The sequence below is a fragment of the Vombatus ursinus genome, unplaced genomic scaffold (genome assembly GCF_900497805.2).
Source record: "Vombatus ursinus unplaced genomic scaffold, bare-nosed wombat genome assembly UNPS02014814.1, whole genome shotgun sequence".
NCBI classification, from domain to species: Eukaryota; Metazoa; Chordata; class Mammalia; order Diprotodontia; family Vombatidae; genus Vombatus; species Vombatus ursinus.
Genome location: NW_020954592.1, coordinates 10458540 through 10479622, shown reverse-complemented (window position 1 = coordinate 10479622; position 21083 = coordinate 10458540). Strand labels below are relative to the sequence as shown.

Here is a 21083-nt window from a genome sequence, read left to right as displayed (position 1 = left end):
CACACACACACACACACACACACACACACACACACACAGTTTTAATAATTCCTGAAGCAGTTGTTTCTGAGGAAAAACCCCCAAACCCTCTCCACCCTCCAAACTGAACCTTCCTTGACTCAGGGATGTGCTGATAAATGTTTAACAACTGGCTCTGAAAATGCAAGATTCAGTTTTGAGTTTAATCTGTATTGCTAACATTATCTCCATCAATTAAGTCTACATAATCAACCTCCCCCAAAAATAAATAAATCAAGCCCTGTTTTGAAATTTCTGAGGCATAAATGAGCACACCCAAATCTTAACAATTGTCTCTCTTGTGAGCCTTTTTAAGCTGGTTCTAACACATCCCTGATTGAACCAAAGAAAAACAATTAAGTTGAAACATCTATTACATGTATTACATCTTAATAATAAGATGTTAATAATAATAAGATATTATTATTAATAATAATTACATTTTAATAAAGCATATTTTCCACAGGAGTCCTTGTCTCTCAGAGATGAGGTAGGACAAAAATATAATAGTCACAGAACCTGCCCTCTCTATGCTTACATTCTGTTGAGGGATATGACCCATTTACAGATAATAATATAAAGTTGAAAATGAAAAGAGGCAAAGGAGGTATCAAAGTGCTCTAGGAATACTTGAAGAAGGGAGATCATTAACAGTTTGCAGGGACTCAGAGAAGGCTGCATTGTGGAGATTACACCTGAGTTGAGTCTTAACAGGAAGATAAGGTTCTGGGAGCAACAGACTAATCAAGGGAGAGGTTGCAGGAGCAAAGTGAACTTCCAGAGTGAGAAGCCTACTGCAGGGAGGTGAGGCGGGGGAGAGAAATTCCTGAGAGTCAAGAATGTAGCCCAGAGAGGAAACAGTCTAACAGAAAGATTCAATTCAATAAGTCTTTACTAACAGCTTACTGCATGTAAGGCATTATGGTAGGTGCTGGGGCTACAAAGACAAAAATGAAACAGTTTCTGCCTGCAGAGGGCTTATATAAACAAGGCAAACTAGGCGATCTTTTGCCTCAGTTCTTACCTATCCTTTAATTACTGAATGGGCATTGCCTCAGACAAACTGAGACCTGAGAAATACCTTAGCTTAAAAAGGCGACGGTATCCAGGGCCGTCGCCAGTCATCCTGACCTTTGTGTAGCCACAGGACTTCAATGATGCTGAAGGAGAGAGTGAGACATTACTTTGCACAGCTTTGCTTCACTCAAAGCCAACTCACTAGCAAGTCAAGATGTCACCCTCCTGTGATCATTGGTCCTCTTCAGAAACAAAGGACAAACAACAAGAACAACCTACAAGTTATCTGATTGTTGACAAAACTTCAATGTTGGTTTTGAAAGAAGATGTTTGGGGGCAGCTAGGTGGTACGGTGGATAGAGCACCAGCCCTGAAGTCAGGAGGACCTGAGTTCAAATCTGGCCTCAGACCAAATAATTGACACTTACTAGCTGTGTGACCCTGGGCAAGTCACTTAACCCCAATTGCCTAAAAAAAAAAAAAAAAGAAAGAAGATGTTTTATTTCCCATAGGGTCTCCAAAAATACAGTGCTTCCAATTCCAGTCATCTATTCCTTCTTTTTCCTGTTTTCTTCCTAGACCTCGGCTTCTTTGTCCTCTTCTCCTTCTTCATAATCATGCAATATCTCTCTGCTGAATAGTGTGCTAGGCTCTTTTCTAAACATTTAAGACACAAGCCCCTTGTCTTCTATAAACTGACATTCCAAGTAGCTAACATTGTAAGAGTTTGAACCACAGTTTATATACTTTCAGGGGTTTTCTTCAGGGGTTTAACCTTCAGTGAAATGTAAGTTTAGTATTACCTATGTGGACTGAATGACAGTTGATGATACTTACACAGATTTCAAATTTTTGTTGTTGTTGTGGTTTAAAACATAGGTTGTATAGCTAGAGACAGCATTCTGTGCTTACATCCCCATGATTTAGATGTGAGCTTACATAGTTTATTATGTGAGCTCATCAGTGTTCTCAATTCACTTTGAGCATTTCTGTTCTGTAAAGCTTAATTTTAAAGATGGTTTTATGAGTGCTTACAGAATAATACTACACAATCTTAATCTGCCATTTTATTATCAGTATCTCACAAAATTTCGTAAAATGTGAACTCTCCCAGTTAGAATCGTTTGAGAATGGGTTGCCTCTTTCAGAAGTCCTAGAGATGCACAGGGTATTGACATCTGTCTTGCAACTGCACTGTTGTTTATTTGTTTGTTTTTCCCCATATGTAGAATGGAGGGTGAGGCAGCTAAGTGGTGCAGTAGACAGAGCACCAGGCCTGGAGTCAGGAAGTCTCATCTTCCTGAGTTCAAATCAGGCCTCAGACACTTCTTAGCTGCGTGACCCTGGGCAAGTCACTTAACTCTGTCTCAGTTTCCTATCTGTAAAATGAGCTACAGAAGGAAATGGCAAACTACTCCAGTATCTTTGGAAAAAAAAAAAAACAAAACCCAAAATAAAAAATAAATGGGGTCACAAAGAGTTGGACACAACTGAAAAACAACCAAAAAGCAACTGAAAAAGATGGAGAAGTAAGCATATCTTACTGTTTTTAGTAAGTACATATAACTTATTCTGTGTGGGCAAATCATGTTTTTTACTTGGAATTATTCCCCACAACTTCCCTGAAAGGTATAGGGTGGGGAGGGTGTTCAGTTGATAGTTAGATTTGACTCTTGATGACCCTGAGGATCATATTGTCTATGTGTTTTTTTTTTTCTTTTTCTTTTTGGCAAAGATACTGCATTGGTTTGCCATTTCCTTCTCCTGTGGATTAAGGCAAACACACCTAGTAGGTATCTGAGGCCAGATTTGAACTCAGGTCTTCCTGACTCCAGGCCTGATGCTCTAATCACTATGCTACCTAGCAGCCTCATTATTTGATTTTGTGATGATGTCATTTTGGCAGTGTGTTATGGAAAGGGCCCTGGATTTGGAGTCACAAAATCTGGGTTCAAATACCAGCTCTGCTACTTATTAGGTGGGTGATTTAGGGTAAGTCACTTAACTTTTCAGTTTTAGTTTCTTTATCTCTAGATCCTTTGAAGCTATGTTCTTAAGATCTTGACTGTTCTAAAGAGAACACACTTTACCTTCATATCTGAGGAAGAATTGAAAAGTCATGGGATGTGAACTTTAACAAAACAAAGAAAAGTGTTTCTGGTTTTAAGAAGAGGGAAGGGGAACAAAGGTAAAGAATCTATGTTTGGAAAAGAATTGAAGACAGCAAAAGTCCTAGGTTTATATATACAGAGAGATTTTAACTTAATTCTGCAATAAGCAGAGACTGTTATAGTTAGTTATTAATAATAATAACTAGCATTTATATAGTCCTTTTAAGGTTTGTGAAGCATTTTACAAATATTATTTCATTTGGTCCTCATAACAACTCTCGAGATAGGGCCTTTTATTATCCCCCTTTTACAAATGAAAAAACTGAGGCATACAACGATCAAGTGTCTTGCCCAAGATCACACTGCTAATAAGTGTCTGAGGCACTTCCTGATTCCACATCCAGTGCTGTAAAAAATATTAATCATTTACTTGTCAGTACATAACATAATTGGGAAGCTACATGGTGAAGTGGATAGAGCACTGGGCCTGGAGTCAGGAAGACTCCTTTACGTGATTCAAATCTGGTCTCAGAAACTTACTAGCTGTGTGACCCTGGACAAGTCACTTAACCCTGTTTGCCTCAGTTTCCTTATCTGTAAAATCATCTGGAGAAGTAAATGCCAAACCACTCCAGTATCTCTGCCAAGAAAACCACAAATGGACTCATGTAGAGTCAGACACAACTGAAACAACTGAACAACATATTAGGAAAAAAAATCCTTAGTCTTATGTAGCTTTAAAAAGCTTGCCATTTTAAATAGTAAGCAGCAAGTAGATGCAGACATAAGGTTAAAAGTAGACCTGACACGCATTTAAAATTTTCCTGTTCTCTCTTATTCTCTGTACCTCTTTATTTTTCCTGGATAGATTGGTGATTCCATTGATATTGAGAACTCCAGGTGAGAAACTTCCCTTAACCAATTCAAAGAGCAGTAACTGTTCTTCAGTTTAAAGTCTTAGAGAGTGACAGCTTAAGGATTGGCCCAGGATCACATAGCCATTATATGTGTCAGAGTCAGGACTTGAACTCAGGTCTTTCTAACTCCAAGGCCAGCTCTCTATTCTCTCCAAAAGAGGTATAAAATTGAATCAACTGCAAAACTCCAGTACTCCCTGAATCAAATTAAAACATAATCGGGAAATATTGAACAAGATAAATAAAAAATACAATACAACATAGATAATGTTAATTTGTGGTTTTCTAAGTTAATATGAAGTTTGAAGGGACCTGTTTCTATTGGATTTTGACACCACTGTCTAAAAGGTTGTGTTAACCATGCCACTGACTCATATAACTGCCATATGGACATACTCCAGTCAGAGATGCTTTTTTGTTTTGTTTGGGAGATTTTTTTTTTCCAGTAGCAAGTTAATAATAATACATTTACCCTAAGACCATAGAATTTCAGAGCTTGAAAGAACCTTAGAGGTTCAAACCCTTCATTTTACAAATAAGGAAACTGAGGCCCAGAGAGTTTAAGTGTTTTGCTCAGGGCCACGCAGCTAGTAAGTGATACAATCAGGACTAAAACCTAGGTTTCCTAATTCTAAGCCTAATGAACTTTCTACTATACTTTTCAGTAGATACTGTACAAGGCTATTTGACCACTCATACAAGCCAACATGATTTTCTACTGTACAGGGACTGGACCTATGGATTTCATTATTACAGGGAACTCTCAGATGAAGAAACTTCCTCTACCATTACAATTGGCACCTTGCCTAGAGCACCAAGAGATTAAGGGACTCAGGGTCACATAATCAGAATATATGAGGGACAGGGTATAAACCCAGGTCTTTCTGGCTCTGAAGTTTGCTTGTTTGTTTTTTTAATACATTATGCCTCAACGTCTCCCATCTGTACTTCATAGGAAATAAAAAAGGGGAAGAGACAAAGAAAAAAATAAGGGGGGTTAGATTTGGGCTAAGTTGAGGAGATAGGGAGCAAGTATGTGGGATGGGAGAGGGGAGGCCAAAATAAACCAGATGAAACAGAAAAGTGAGCAGCGGAGCTCTGTTGAAGCAATGCTTAACCATAGGATGGAGGTGGCCCTGGGTTCTCCAAGGTTGTGCTAAGCTTTGTCCCACCAAACTGGAAAAACCTCAAGTATAGGACCATTGAAAGATGATGAATCTGTTTTTTTAAGGACCGCTCTAGCAGAGTGGAAAAGATTCATCGCCAGAAGGCTGGCTACAAGCTGAATTTCTTGGTATGTCGAAATGAGGAATGATTGATTGGGCTTTATTTTATGCCTAACTGATCTTTTAAAGTACTGATGGTTCTTGCTTTATGTAAGTGAACCTTTCTGCAGACCTCGATGTAAAGACATTTTTATCTAATGTGAATTGACTCATAGACTTGGGGAAGGGAAGGAGGGAGGGAGAGAGGAATGGGGTGAGGGGAATGGAAGGGAGGGAGAGAGGAAGAGAGGGAGGGAGCTGGCACACATTTCAAGGACATGTGGGGCCAGAAATGGAGAAGCAAGAGCAGACTAGGGCCAGTCATGTAGGGGTGCCTGGCCTGAATGGAGAGGAAGAACTGGATAGATCTGTAGGTGGAGTGGGGCAAAGGTTTCCTCTCTCTGCCCTGGAGGTCTTAAGCCAAGTCCCCAGTTGAGGTGGTGGGGTTGGCAGTCTCTCCAAGTGTCATTTCTTCTGCTTTCACTTGAAGAGTTTTTTGTTGGTGGGGGGGGTGGGGGGAGGCCTTGGAGAAACAAGAGGGGTAGGAGCAGAGAGAGAGGGCACAGTACTGCACAGTAAAGTTAACACAAATGTTTTTTGGAATGCAGGTTTCTTTCAGAATTACTTATATAAAGTCAAATTTGCATAATATGGATTTGCCTAAAGCCAAGAACCGTCTTTATTACAATATGAGTCAGAAAGGAGGGAAGTAAGGAGACAAAGACTGTGATGCAGGCGGAGAAGAGAAAAAAGAAAGGGGATTACAAAAGGGGTTATTGCAAACCAGGACTGGACTATACTAGATAAACAACTAGAAAGGAATTTCAACACATAACTTGGTTATAAATCTGAGCAAATGGGGAGAGGTTGCCATGCTCTTAGAAAACAAATGCCATAGCGTAATCAGACTCCCCAAATGATACTCTAGAATTGGGTTCTATGGGGCAGCTAGGTGGTACAGGACTCCAGCCTTGGAGTCAGGAGGACCTGAGTTCAAATCTGACCGTAGATACTTGACACTTACTAGCTGTGTGACCCTGGACAAGTCACTTAACCTCAATTGCCTTACCAAAAAAAAAAAAGAATTGGATTCTATAAGGTATGGGTCTTCACTAATTAACTCCCCTGCTAAGGAGTACATTGTACAACCAATGAGAAGAGACCTAAGTGCTGGCAGTACCCCACCACCACCACCACCAAGATTCAGCACATAATTTGGATGCTAACACCCAGCACCCTGGCATATAGGCTTTGGGAGGCCATGACCTGAGACCTCATTCACCTTTATGAGGAGAACCATGAGCTATGTTTGGGTAGAGATCTAGGAGAGAAGAAGGGAGGAAAGGAAGGTAGGAAAAAAATTGCTCACCTTTTTGTGCTCTTACTGAAAAGACTTCATTAACAATGGCCATGCTTGTGTATTTTCTGTTGTGTGACTTTTTCTTGACTGTCTTACTTTGTCTAGTATCTTTTTTTATTTCTAAGCCAAATCCTGTAGCTTGTCTTTGGTTTTTCTCTTCCTTTCTCCATTTTCCTTCACGTTTTACCCTGTAAGCTGTGTGTTTCTGTTCTCTCAGTTGACTCCAGTTATTTGGATGATAGGAGGCTGGCTCTGATTCCACTCCCTTATGCTATCTCCTAGCCTTGAGATTACTTCCCTTTCTTCCTATTCATTGCAATAACAGTGGTTTTCTGAGCAATTTTTAGCTCTTCATTATGCATTTCATTTCTTTAAGAGGTGAGTTTTCCTTAGGAAAAAACCAAGTTCAGGAGAAATCCCAACCTCTGTACTGTAGACACATGGAATAACTAGGTACTTGCAAAGCTTTGAGATTGCCAATGATGTGCCAATCTGTGATACATCTGCCATCTCCCTGTCTTTGAACTGGCTGTCTACCATGCATGCAATATTCTCCTTACTCACTTCCACCTCTTAAATTCCAGGCTTCCTTCAATATGTAGCTCAAACTCCACCTTCTAGAAGGTCCTTCTTCACTCCCATAGCTGCTAGTGCTTTCCCCTCTGAGATTTCTTTCCATTTCTGCAAATATCTAGTTATTTACATGTTGCCTCTCGCTTTAGAATGGGAGCTCCTTGAGTGCAGGGGCTATTTTTATCTTTCTCTTTTCTTTTCATGCTAAGATAATTTAAGAGGAGGAAGAGATCATTTTGACTGGGAAGATCAAAGAAGGAAGGCATCGTAGAGGTAATGGTATCATGAGGCAGTGTATTATAGTTATAGCTTTATCTTTCCTAGTTCATAGTAAGTATTTATTAAATACTTAATTCTTGATTTGACTAACACATCCTATCATCCTATTCCAAGAACAAGTATGCCCATTCAGAGTGTTATTTTTGAATCAAGAAGACCTGGACTCAAATCTTGTCTCACACGTGGGCTAGCTTTGTAACTCTAAGTTATTTAATGTCTGCACCTCAGTTTTCTTATTTGTAAAATTAGGAAGTTGGATTTGATGACTTCTAAGGCCTCTTCTGTCTCTAACTTTATAATCCTATGAATTAATTATTCAAATATCTGGGTACCTGAGGCAGCTAGGTGGCACAGTGGATAGAATGCCAGGCCTGGAAGACTCATTTTTGTGAGTTCAAATCTGGCTTCAGACACTTACTAGCTGTGTGACCCTGGGCAAGTCACTTAACCCTGTTTGCCTCAGTTTCCTCCCCTATAAAATGAGCTGCAGAAGGAACTGGAAAACCACTCCAGTATCTCTGCCAAGGAAACCCCAGATGGGACAAAGAGTAGGAAGTGTCTGAAAAATGATGGAACAACATCTAAGTGCCCACTGTGTCCTAGGTACTGATCTAGGTTCGAAGGATACAGACCAAAAAAACCCTCCAAAACAACCCAGTCCTTGCTTTCTGGAAAGACTTCGAATAACCCCAAGTACTTTTATAACTATCTTTTATAACTAACTTTTATAACTGTCAACAATCTAAATACAAGATCTTGGAGGGGGAAGAAGAGGTGAAAATTAGTTGCAGATGGCCTTAAGAGTGAATGAGAAGTAATTCATGATTCCGTCATGAATTAAGACGGAGAAAAAAACACTTCTCTTTGTTCTGGTTTCACTAACACTTTAGGAGACTAAGCATTAACTGTTTTAAGAGGCTTAAAAAGGAAAACTAAAGCTATTATAGGAGAATGTAGTCAGTACAATGGAACCTACTGTAATTTAGAAGAAAGGAGGTTGTTGTTGTTTATACTTCAGATTTTGATGTGCAAATATATGGGCCAAGTAACAATTTTAACTTGAGGGGCTGTGTGGCTATTTTCTCATTTGGTTCAAAATTAAGTTTCTAGTGTTTTTAAAAAATATATTTTTTTAACTTGGAGCATCTGCCACGCTTTGAACTATATCTCTAAGAGGAAATGAAACATCTTATCTGAGTGTTTTTTCTTCATTCTTAGCTTATTTCCTTCGAAATTATATAACTAACCTTTCAGTACTGTCGGTTCCATTTCAGGATGGACAGCCTTCATTTATACAGTGTCTGGCAATGTGTATATTGGTGAGTATGTTTTTGTTCAGTTCTCGGTTTCATCTAAGCTATTATATTAGAAAGGTGGATTCAATTTCCTGAAATTACTTGTTTAGAAAATAAGACACGCTGAAACCCATGAGTTTAGAGTTTGTTCTGAGTGCAATTAGAAATGGCCTGATGGAACAACTTGGCTATTAGGTATCAGCAACAAAATTCATTTATTTCAGCAATCTGAAAAACAGACAAGTTTGGTAATTTTGTTATCATGTGCACATACGCTAAAGTGTAGAATACCTCTGTTTGAGAGAGGTGAAATGCAATTTGTTTTTTCAAAGTTTTGATCCCCAGAACAAATACTTGTTAGAGACGGAAAGAGAAAACATTTTATGGAGCTGTTTCTACTGACTCATCACTTCAGCAGAAACAACTAATCAACTCAAATGGAAAGGAATAAGGGAAAAAAAAACCATGAATTTTAGTAATAAGGATACAAACTCTCAGAGCATGTGAAAAAAAAAAACCAAGTGAGAATATAGGCAATTTAGGATCAATGAGGTGATGGGAGATGGAGGGTAAAATAAATAAATGAATCTAAACTCATTTTACTCAACTGTTTCAGCTTTGTTTCCTGCCAAACTTCTTCTTTTTTAAACCAGAGCAGTTAATAACAACAACAACAACAACAATAATAATAATAAGTGCTATCCAGTAAATAAGAATGACATATACTTTGAGTTATTTTTCTAGGGATGTAGGAATTTCCTGAGTCATACTGACTCTTGTCTTACCTCCACTGTAATCAAGGGTACACATGTGTAAAAAACTCTGACAGTGTTATGGTCATTATCTCTCCCTAGACTATTTCCTTACCCCAAGTTTCAATCTGTCTATTCCAATATGTACAATCTTCTTGTACTTTCTTCTCTGCAAAGTCATCTGCCACTTACGGAGATCAAACTCACAACCTCAGCCTCATAGGGACCATGTTGTAGCTGCTCGAGCTGCCCAGTCAGTGAAGAAAGCTGGGACTCTAGTTCTTTTCTTTTTGCTTACTCATCCATTCTTAGAGGGCTTAACAAGCAGCAAAAAATGGCAAAATGGAGAGGAAATGAGAAGCACAAGGAGAACCCTGTAGTTTGAAAAAGAGATAGAGAAAAAAATATTAAAATTATGTTTCTCTTATAAACTTTCTAGTATATCTGCTGATAGGAATGTTGTATAGGAAATCAAGATAATCAGTCAATCAATAAACATTTATTCAGCACCTGCTAATAGCAACAATGTGCTGGGCACTATGCTAAGTGCTGGTGTTACAATGAAAGGCAAACTACAATACCTGTCCTCATGGAGCTTTTAGTACAATGAGTGAGACAACATGCAAACAAGAAGATATATGCAAGATAAATGAGAGACAAGAATTATAACACCAAAAAGAATGAAAGCATTGCCAGAAGAGAAGTATGAAGACAATACTAAGATAATTTAGAGTAGGAAGAGATCATTTTGGCGGGGAAGATCAGGGAAGGAAGGCGTCATAGAGGTAATGGTATCATGAGGCATTGTGTTATAGTGAATACTGGTTTTAGAGTCAAGAGAACTTGGTTTCAAATGTTATCTCTGACATGTAGCTGCTGTAGAACTGTGGGCAATTCAACTGAACTTCAACTCTCTAAGACCATCGAACAGGGGTGGGGAATCTGCAGCTTCGAGGCCACATGTGGCCCTTTAGGTCTTCAAGTGTCCCTTTGACAGTCAAACTGACAGGGCCACACTTGAGGACTTAGAGGGCCACTTGTGGCCTCGAGGCCACAGGTTCTCCACCTCTGGCATAGAATCATCATTTAAGAGCTTAAATGGACTTTAGGTCATCTAGTCTTATTTACCAAGTCATAGATGGATGTGAAATTCTGCTTTGGTGTTGAAATTATTACACTAAATGAATCATGAATACTTGATGTATTGACCTAAGACTTTTATTGTCTGCTTCCCAGGGCTGTTGAGAGGAATGAAAATTCAAAAAACTTAAATTAAGTTAATGAAACAAATGGAATTAAAATTTGAGTTATTATTGTACCTCAAAGGATAAGTAGAATTTTTTTTTTTAACTAAGTCTCCTTATCTTGTCCAGGTTGGAAGTGCAGGTCTGGTCTCATTGACCCGATCTTATTCTGATCAGCAGAGGTTTTTGATGTGTTCTATTTCCTACCCCGACAGGTAGTATTTCAATAAGTGGAGATGCCAGAGTGAGAGGAAGCAGGTTACAGAGAAAGGGTATGCCATAGGAAAAGGCCTGTAGACAGGAAAACATAGTATGCCTTCAAGCGGAGAGAATAGTTCAGTTTGTTTGGGGGCAGTAAAGGGGTTCATGAAGGAGAATAGTGGTGAAAATAGAAGTTGGGGCCAGATTGTGGAGGGGCCTTAAGCAATCCTGAAGAATTCTGTGCAGGGAGAAATGTCCTGATGTCAGCTCAGAAGGTGCCACAAAGATGGGCTAGGAGTTCAGGAATCTGATCTGAGTAAGGCACATCACTTCCTACAGCCTGTCCCCATTACAGCAGAGAGCCTTCCCCACCTACTTCACAAAGGGCATCCCTAATATAGTCTGCAGTACACAGGACTCCCTACTGTGGGTCACCTCCCCCTATTACCTCATCTATACTTGGGAGACCCAGGAGTTTGAGAAGTCAAAGAGGAAGAAGCCAAATGACTTTGAAGGAGACAAATTAGCAACACAAAGGGAAGTACAGCAGTCTTGGTTCCCTGGTGGTCAGCTCTGTGACTCGGTGGAAGAAGAGTGTATAAGAATAGTTTGAAGATGTAATAAACTTACATTTCACACAGACATGAAAAAGAATAGTAGTTTATAATTCAACCACCAGAAGAACCTAGATTTCTTCTGTTTTTAATAGCATCAAGTTTATTGTTTGGTTCATAGAAAACAATAAAACACTTATAATAGATAGTTGAAAGATTTAAAAAGCTTAACTAACTTTCAATGGTTGTATAACAAAAAATTAATTGTATCACCCAAGTGGTACCAAAAATGTATTTGATCATTTAAAAATAATATATATTGAGCATCTATTTATTCAGTGCTATTTTACATAGAACAAAGTAAAAGAAGCCTCTGCCTTCTAGAAACTTACACATCCAGTTTGGGAAACAAATATACACATAGGAAATTGATAGCATCTGACCATATGTACTAAAATGTGTTGTGTAGAGTAAATGAGTGTGATGAAGATGAAGAAGAGGAGGAGGAGGAGGAGGAAAAATAGGAAGAGGAGGAGGAAGAGGGGGAGTAGAAGAAGGAGAAGGAGAAGGAAGAAAGAAAGACAGAAATCAAGCACTGGGAAATAGATGTACGATAGTAAGTTACACCCTGCAAGTACAGTATTCAATTAGAAACAGGATTTAAGGTTGTTTTGCCCTTTCACAAATGCTTAGACAGCCAAATCCAAAAATATTTGCAATTAAATTGTTTTCAGTTGGATTTTTTTTTCTTAACTTTACAGTAAGATTTAGCATTCTTGGCAAAAGTTAGCAATGGAAACTTTTTAGTATCTGATCTGGCTCTGTTTGTCATTAAAAGTTGTCAGAAAAAAAAAAAAAATTTCTGACTTATTTTAGACTTAGGAGATTACTAGATTGATGAAAAATTAAGTGACCTGTGAACAAATATTTTTATCAATCTTGCTGCTGAAGTATGACTTTGCCTTAAACATTTCATTTTACAATATGGAAACTAAAAGAATTCTTAAATGTAAGATAGGAGCCAGAATGACATGGATTCTCATAGTTTCTATGTAAAAATCTACATTAGTGTTTCATTTCATATCATTTTTCTAGTAATAGTTCCAGTAAATCCTTTTAGATGAAGCACAGAGGGTAAATGAAAGGAGCTACTCCATATAAACTTAAGATTAGGGTTATGTGGCTAATGCCTCAAAAAGCAATGAAAACAAGCCTGATGAAAAGCATGGGTTTCACATTTAGCCTTATTTTTTTTAAGAACTTCCTTCTTACCAGTCACTTCATCCTAAAAGTAATCAAAGCTTTTTACAAACTGTTTTGATCTCTATAGGCTACTAAGTGCTATAGTCAATAGTTGTGCCTGACTTGGAATCAGGAAGAGCTGAATTCAGATTCTGCGTCAGATATTAACTAGCTGTGTGATCATTGGCAAGTTCCTTAACCTCTCTTACCCTCAGTTTCCTCATTTGTAAAAAGAGAGATAATAATAGTACCTACCTCCAATGAAATAATAATTGCAAAGCACTTAGCACAGTACCTGGCACATAGTTAGTACTACATGAATGTTAGCTATTATCATTATTATTATTATTGTTATTACCTCACAAGGTTGATGTAAAGATCAAATGAGATAACATAAGGTCCTTTGCAAACCTTAAAGTACTGCATAAATGCTAGTTATTATTGTTATATATAGAATATATTTTGTAGTTGTTGTTATATATAGAATTATTGAATATATTTATTATATATTAGACACATGTGAAAATATAGAAATATTATCTATTATACACATATACACATATATATGTATGCATATATACATATATATATATACACACATATAATATAGAAGCAATTCAGGGATCACAAGCCACTCCACAGTTCATCCACAATAGTATACATATGTTAGATTATAATACAGTTACATAATTTAGAGTAGAAAGGGAACTTAGAGACCATTTAATCCAACACCTTAATTTCATGTGAATATTCTACCTCAGCCAGGCAAATGTCTTTACTTTCCTCCAAAACTCCATGTTTGATCTTGTCTCTATGCATTTATTCTTTTTATTTTTCTTTTAACCCTTCCTGGAACTTTTCCCCTCTTTTGCTGTACCTCTATCCAGTTCCTATCCAACCTTTGAGATTCAGCCTAAGTCAACTTCAGGCTTAAATGGCAACCAGAAAGGTTCAAAAGAAGCCCAGCTCTTCCACAAAGACTCTAGTAAAGTTCTAAAAACACACCAGAAGAAATAATAATGATAGAGAAAACCAAAGGAAAATAGTAAGAAACTTCTTTATCTAGTCCAGGACTGCACAGGAAGACCACCTTAAAATGTCTTTGGGCATTAGAAGTGGGCATTAGGTAGTAAATAAGGGAGCCAGTGCTCCAAGCTGGGACCTAAAGCTAGCAGGATCTTGGTTCTGGCACATCAGAACAACAGAAGACAAAGCCAGGTATTGTAACTTGCAGAATTGGGATATAGGGCTGGTTGGCATACACTTGCCTGGAGCCCTTGAAGATGCCATAAGCCAGTGCCTCAGCACAGGAGACCAAGCTAGCACACTGTCCAGACCAAGCTAGAACAACAGCATCTACCACAGCACCAAGTTAGCTGTGTGCCTGAGACCCACCAAGAGGTCCAAAGCTAGCACTCAGAGCCACAGAACTGAGGTAACCATTGGCCAAACCTCAGAGTTAAGGACAACATATTTCCTAGGAAACCCATTTCTGAGCTACATTGAGAGAGAGGGCCAGCTCATTCCCCAGGCGCACCAGCAGCAGGGAACCTTACAAGAGCCCTGAAACCAGTACTCTTGTCAGAACCCTTATGAAAGAGAGGGTTGGTTTAGCAACCGGGCAGCTCCAGCACCAGGAAGCTTGTCACCAGTGCAGTTTATCATTTTGTGTTAGAACCTATCAGGAGATGAAGGCAGCATCGGGTTGGGGTTTGTGCAAGGAAGAGACAAAGAAGGGCTGAGGGCAAACCCGAGTTGGGCCACCAGGAAACAGACCCAGATGTTAGGGATTATAGGAGGGGATGGGGTCTGGTCCTAGTCACCCAATCCAGAAAAGCATCTGCAGCATGCAGCCTGTGGAGAGAAGAGGTCCAGGCAATGCCTGATCAAGGCATCCAAAGTATGAATGGGCAGAGCATCTGAACATAGTCCAAAGTCTCAACTGAGAAACTAAGCAGGGAAAATGAGTAAACAGAGTAACACACTAAATACAGTGAAGAAACAGTAAGAATCAAGAGAAGCCTATGAGATAAACCCAGAAGAAAGAAGTCATTCCACGATAAGTAAAGAAAAATCATGCTTTGCTAAAGGTCCCCAAGAATTGTTGGAAGACATGAAGCACGAGGAAATGTGAAAGTTAAGTTACAAGTAAAATTAGAGCTTTTGAGGGAAAAAAGAATAAATAGCTTAGACTAGAAGGTGGAGATCCTTACACCAAATACTAAACTCCCTGAAAAACAAGAATGGAACAAATAGTACTCAGTGATTCTGAGGCCAAAAAAATATTAGAACTAAGTAAAAAGATTGAAAAAATGGAAGAAAATTTAAGGTTCCTTCTATGTAAAATAATAGGTTGGGGATGGATAATTTAAGAATCAGTAACCTCCCATAAAACCATGACCAAATAGAAAAAAAATCTGATTATATTTCAAGAAATCATAAAAAAGCTTTCCAGATCAATTAGAATCAAAGAAATCAAAATATGAACAGTACAATGTTCATCAGTAGAAAGAAACCTCAAATTAAAAACACCTAGGATTGTCACAGTTAAGATCTACAGTTTCCAAGTAATAGGAAAAATGCTCCAAGTAAAAGAAAAAGGTCATGTACCAGGGAACCACAGTCAGAATCACTCAACGCTATGATGTAATTCCTTTAAATAAGATAAATTCTTGGTATATTACATTACAAAAGAAAAAATGAAATGTACCTTGAAAAACTGAGTATGTCTTTTGACAAAATACAATATTGATATGTTTTAAAAAAACAAACCTCAAAAGTATAGGAACAAGTGGACCTTTCCTTAATTTAATTTTTTTTTTAAAGTATCTATATAAAAGTAAGAGTTGGTGTAATCTGAACTAGAGAAACACTAGAGGTCTTTTCAGTTAGATCAGAGTAATTCAAATATGTCCAATGTCACCACTATTGTTTGTTTGATTCTGGGAATATTAGCTATAGCGATTAAAAAAAAAGAAAAAGAAATTGGGGGAATAAGCCTAGGCAAAGAAGAAACAAAATGATCATAATTGCAGCTAATATGCTAGTTTATCTGGTTTGACTTCTCTTTCCAGTGAGGCTTTAAGTACTGTCATGGGCAGGGGAGGAAGGAACTTAACTAATACTTCTTTTGTGTACTCTGCAATGCAGGACACATAGTAAGTAAGATGCTTAATAAACTGGTTGGATTTCATTGCCGGTGGCTATCAAGACATCTTTGCATTTCCCTAAGTGTGCTTGGCTCTTAGATGTTGCATTTCACATGGAATAAATTAGACTCATAGGGGCTTTTAGAGCAAAAGTCATTACCAAAATATGGAAATTACCAAGCTGTGGGGAAAAAAATGCAAACAAATATAAAAAATGACCTTACCATTTGTTCTTCGCTGCTTTGGCTATGAGCCAGCCAAAAATTAAAAGTCATACAAAGATGCTCAGGTAAATAAATTGGAAAACATCTTTCTTCTATTTTGAAAGTAAAGTTTTATCTTCTATTTTTTAAAATTTAAAGTATTTTTAAAGGATTACCCAAACTAATTTATATATTCAATGCCATCCCAATTAAATTACCAAAAATTATTTTACTGAATTAGAAAAAATACTAAAATTGATTTGGAAAAAAACAAAATCAAGAATATGAAAGGAAATAATGAAAAAAAGTATAAAGGAAGGAGGTTTAGTAGTACTATATCTTAAACTGTATTATAAGGCAGTAATTATCAAAACTATCTGGTACTGGCTAAGAAACAGAAAGGTAGATCAATGGAATAGAATAGACATACACTTTACAGTACCAAATAAAAATAATAACCTTGTAATTGACAAGTGTAAAGACTTTAAGATTTGAGATAAGAATTCATCATTTGGTAAAAAAATTATTGGGAAAATGGGAAAACAGTATGGCAGAAACTGGACATGGATCAATATCTCACACTATTTACTGAAATAAGGTCAAGATGTTCACATGACCTAGATATAAAGAGAGATTTTACAAGAAAATTAGAAGAACATGGGACATATTACTTATCAGACTTATGGACCAGGTGAACAATTTATGAATAAACAAAACATAGAGAGCAAAATTAGGTGTAAAATGGACAATTCCTATTACATTAAGTTAAAAACGTTTTGTATGAGTAAAACAAATATAGTCAAGATTAGAAGGAAAGCAGAAAATTGGAGGAAAATGTATAGATAGTTTATCAGATAAAGGTCTCATCTCTAATATATAAAGAACTTTGTCAAATATATAAGAGTACGAGTCATTCCCCAACTGATAAATGGTCAAAGGATATGGACAGTTTTCCAATTAAGAAATCAAAATAATTTATAGTCATATTGGAAAATGCCCTAAATCATTATTGATTAGAGAAATGCAGATTAAAACAACCTTGAGGGGCAACTAGGTGGCACAGTGGATAGAGCACCTCCTGGAGTCAGGAGGACCTGAGTTCAAATCCAACCTCAGACACTTGATACTTACTTGCTGTGTGACTCTGGGCAAGTCATTTAACCCCATTGCCTAGCCAAAAAACAACAACCTTGAGATATCATTTTATACCTACCAAGTTGGCTAAAATGATAGAAAGGGAAAGTGACAAATGTTGGAGAAGATGTGGAAAGATGGGGATTCTAATTCATTGTTGGTGGAATTATGAAATGATCCAACCAGTTTGGAGAGCAATCTGGAATTATGCCCAAAGAGTTATTAAACTACTTATACACTTTCACTCAGTAATACCGCTATTTGGTCTATTTCCAAAGGTGATTAGGGGAAAAAGAAAAGAACCTATGTGTTCTAGAATGTTTATCTCTTTGTGGTGGCAAAGAACTGGAAATTGCAGGGATGCCCATCAACTGGGGAATGGCTGAACAAGTTGTGGTATATTATTGTGATAGAATACTACTGTGCTATAAGAAATGATGAGCTCAGTGATTCTAGAAAACCATGGAAAGCCTTGCACGAAATAATGAAGAGCTAAATGAGCAGAATCAAGAGAGTACTGTATATAGTAACAGTAATATTGTTTTAAGAACGACTTAAAGTGATTATTTTGTCCAGTATGAATACCCAAATTAACTATAAAGGACATATGAAGAAATATGCCACCTGCATCCAGAAAAAGAACTGATAAGTAGAAGTATGTATAAAATAATTTTACATATATATTAATTTTACATACATACATATATACATATATATACCTATACTTATGTATGTCTAATGGTCATGGTAGCCATCTCTAGAGGGGGGGGGGAGAAAAAGAAAAAAAAGAATTTTACATGATAATTTTGTTGTATATTTGAAAGAAATAGCAAGTTGCGTGTAATAGATTTGCAATTTCATGTATAATCATCTTTTTTATTATACTGTGTTTTGGAAATGCTTATTTTATTCCATAAATTAAAAATGAAATTAAAAAAGAAAGTATAAATGAATATATATCACACTTAATGTGTATAATTAAAATAATATGTAGTCATACAATTACTGTAATACATAATGATCATTAAACTTAATTTTGATTCCCTTTTTAAGGTCCTAACGGTGAACAACAAAAAGTTGAACCTCATCACTCTGCAGTGTTGGGGGATGGTGACAATGTCCAGGTAGAAAACAAGGTAACTCTCCATAATCATCATTTTTATTCTTTGAAATATTCCTCTCAGCTACTTCCTTAGAAATTGACCAATGCTCTTTACTGAATCTCATCTGTTGTCTGAGTTTCTAAGCTCTTTCCTGGAGAAAAAAAGAGTCCATTATAATCAAATTTATCAATCCTCATTCATTTTTGAAATTTTCAGTGGTTCACTTCTGCCTCTTTTCAGTAAGAACCTTAATTCTCTAGGTTTTTTCTAAAATAAGTCAATTACTACTCTTTCCTCAGGAAATGTGAAACCACAACAGTTCTCTAGTCCCATTTTCTATAATATGAAATTTCGTCTTTACCTTAAATGGAGGAAAGCTTTCATTTTATTATTTTTCTGCTACTATATTGAGAGCTAAAAGCCAAAAGATGTTTATAAGTAGATGAATTCATATTGTTGTTTTGTTGTTATTTATTACTTCTGATTCTTATGTCATTTGAAGACACTGTGAATTCAAAATTCAAAGGAGCTATACAATATGAATAATTTGAGTCTATTTTTTGATTAATGATACTAGGAAAGTACATCTTCTCAAGCTGCCTCTTCTTGTAATTCCTTTCCCAGGGAACTAGGTGGCTGGGCCTAGAGTCAGAAAGACTCATTTCCCTGAGTTCAAAACTGGCCTTAGACACTTTTTAACAATGCTGTGTGATCCTGGGCAAGTCACCTGTTTGCTTCAGTTTCCTCATCTGTAAAATGAGCTGGAGAAGGACATGACAAACCACTCCAGTATCTTTGCCAAGAAAACTCTAAATGGAATTATAGAGTCAGACACCACTGAAATTACTGAACAGCGAAAGTTTCTTTCTCATGCTTATTTTAAATACACTCTTCCTTTGCCCTTTTGAGTCACTGCCATTTTAGCCTACTAAACAATGCTGACTATGAGACAGTTATCCACTCAAATAAAATGGCTTACAAAACTAAAATTTCAGATTTAATATTAATTTCAAATTAATTTAAGATTAATGTTATACATTGAGGCAAGACCCTCCACCAACAAAAAGATTATGACTTGCTGAAGGCTCAGATATTGGTTAGCATTTTTTTAACAATAAAGTATTTTTAAATTTAAAAAAATGAATACTAAAAATTGTCTTGACGTGTAATTGGGAAAAAATAAAATACTGTTTAAAAAGATTAATGTTGAAAGGATGAAAAGACTTATAAAGGCTTCTAATAACTTAAAAAAGATACAATTAGGAAATAGTAGACTTGGCTTAAATCAGTTGGTTAGAACCTTAGAATATAAATTTCAAGCTAAACAGTGGGCTTTCTTATGGTCATTTATCTTAGCTATGATTAATATCTTAGCTATGATTATATCTTAGTGTAAGTTCTAACTTCAATCATACAGAATATTGCCACAAGCTTAGCAGTAAATGAAAAAAGCCTCTGAACAGCAAAGAAAATTATTTCCCTGAAGCCCATATACTTTATTCTGTGAGAAAGGCAGGGCCAACATTGATCTAAAATTTTATATAAAATTAAGATTAATGATTGAATGAACTTGACTAGTTTTTCTGGAAACTTTCCATTCTTTTCAAGTCTTCCTGACTCCCAAGTCCACTGTTCTATCCGCTGTACAACCAAGACAAGAGAATAGAAGAGACTATGAAGCAGAGTTTTTAGACTGCCTGTCAAAATCACCTTACCTGTTGATAATCTAAATGTGTGATTCCCATCCAGTGACCAAGTGGATATTCTACTAGAGCAATTGTATCTCTCTCTCTCTCTCTCTCACACACACACAATTTACACATATATTCATGTTGTATATATTTATAAATAAATATATATGTATTGAATACATATATATATATTGAAATTCTCACTATAAATAAAAGTAAAAATAAAAAGGAAGTTATAGCTAAATGAAAGGGTTGCTCTTGAGTTGTTTTTTTTTTTTTCTTAAAGAGACAAATACTGTAATGGAGTTGGAAGAAGTAGATTTGTAATGCATCCCAAGTGACAAGAAACATCTCATAGGACTCTAGGTCATTTCATAATGCTGTTCTCATGTCAAATATTTGAAGCAAGACCATAAATATAATTTAATTTATTCATCACCATTGATTATTAAGGATGAAAAAATTCTATGAATAAATCAAGAAGATGTCAAATTCAACCAAAGAATACTTTAAAGCTTAGTGCAGGGGTGGGGAATTCCAGAAGGGTGCATCCCTTCTGCACTTGAGAACCTAAAGGTGGGCTTGAGATCACAGGTTCCCCACCTCTGACTTAAAGATATCAGTGCAAATATAGGTACGGGGAGAGGGAAGAACAGAGAGATATGTGTTGAAAATGTAATCAGGGAATACAAAATGAGAGGCCAACATTATAGAATATACAAAAGTTTTATGCCTTTATTTTTTAAGTAAGGAGTTAGGGAGAAGCTGGACGTAGCAAGCACCAAATAACAACACAACAAATGAAACTGATTATATTCTGCCAGGAAATGACTGTTTATTACTATGGGAGGTCATTCCCAAATCAGCAATCTGTGTATTGTCAGGCCACCTACTGTTAGAGCAAAGTTCAAAATCAATACCAAATTAAAAGAAAAAATAAAATTTGAAAACGTGGCAATGACCTTCATTTTTTTT

General features: G+C 36.7%; 1 protein-coding gene across 4 annotated transcripts in view; it reads left to right on the top strand.

The window, feature by feature from the left end:
- PIR (pirin) overlaps window positions 1-21083 on the top strand; it is a 111958-nt gene that overhangs the window by 82951 nt on the left and 7924 nt on the right. For 3 of the 4 annotated variants that reach the window (XM_027835373.1, XM_027835372.1, XM_027835374.1), the window contains exons 7-8: window positions 8815-8859; window positions 18368-18450. In XM_027835373.1, the coding sequence (XP_027691174.1) occupies window positions 8815-8859; window positions 18368-18450 (128 nt within the window). Of the gene's footprint in view, window positions 1-8814; window positions 8860-18367; window positions 18451-20025; window positions 20228-21083 lie in introns of those variants that run through there. The other variant, XM_027835375.1, reaches the window with a different exon arrangement.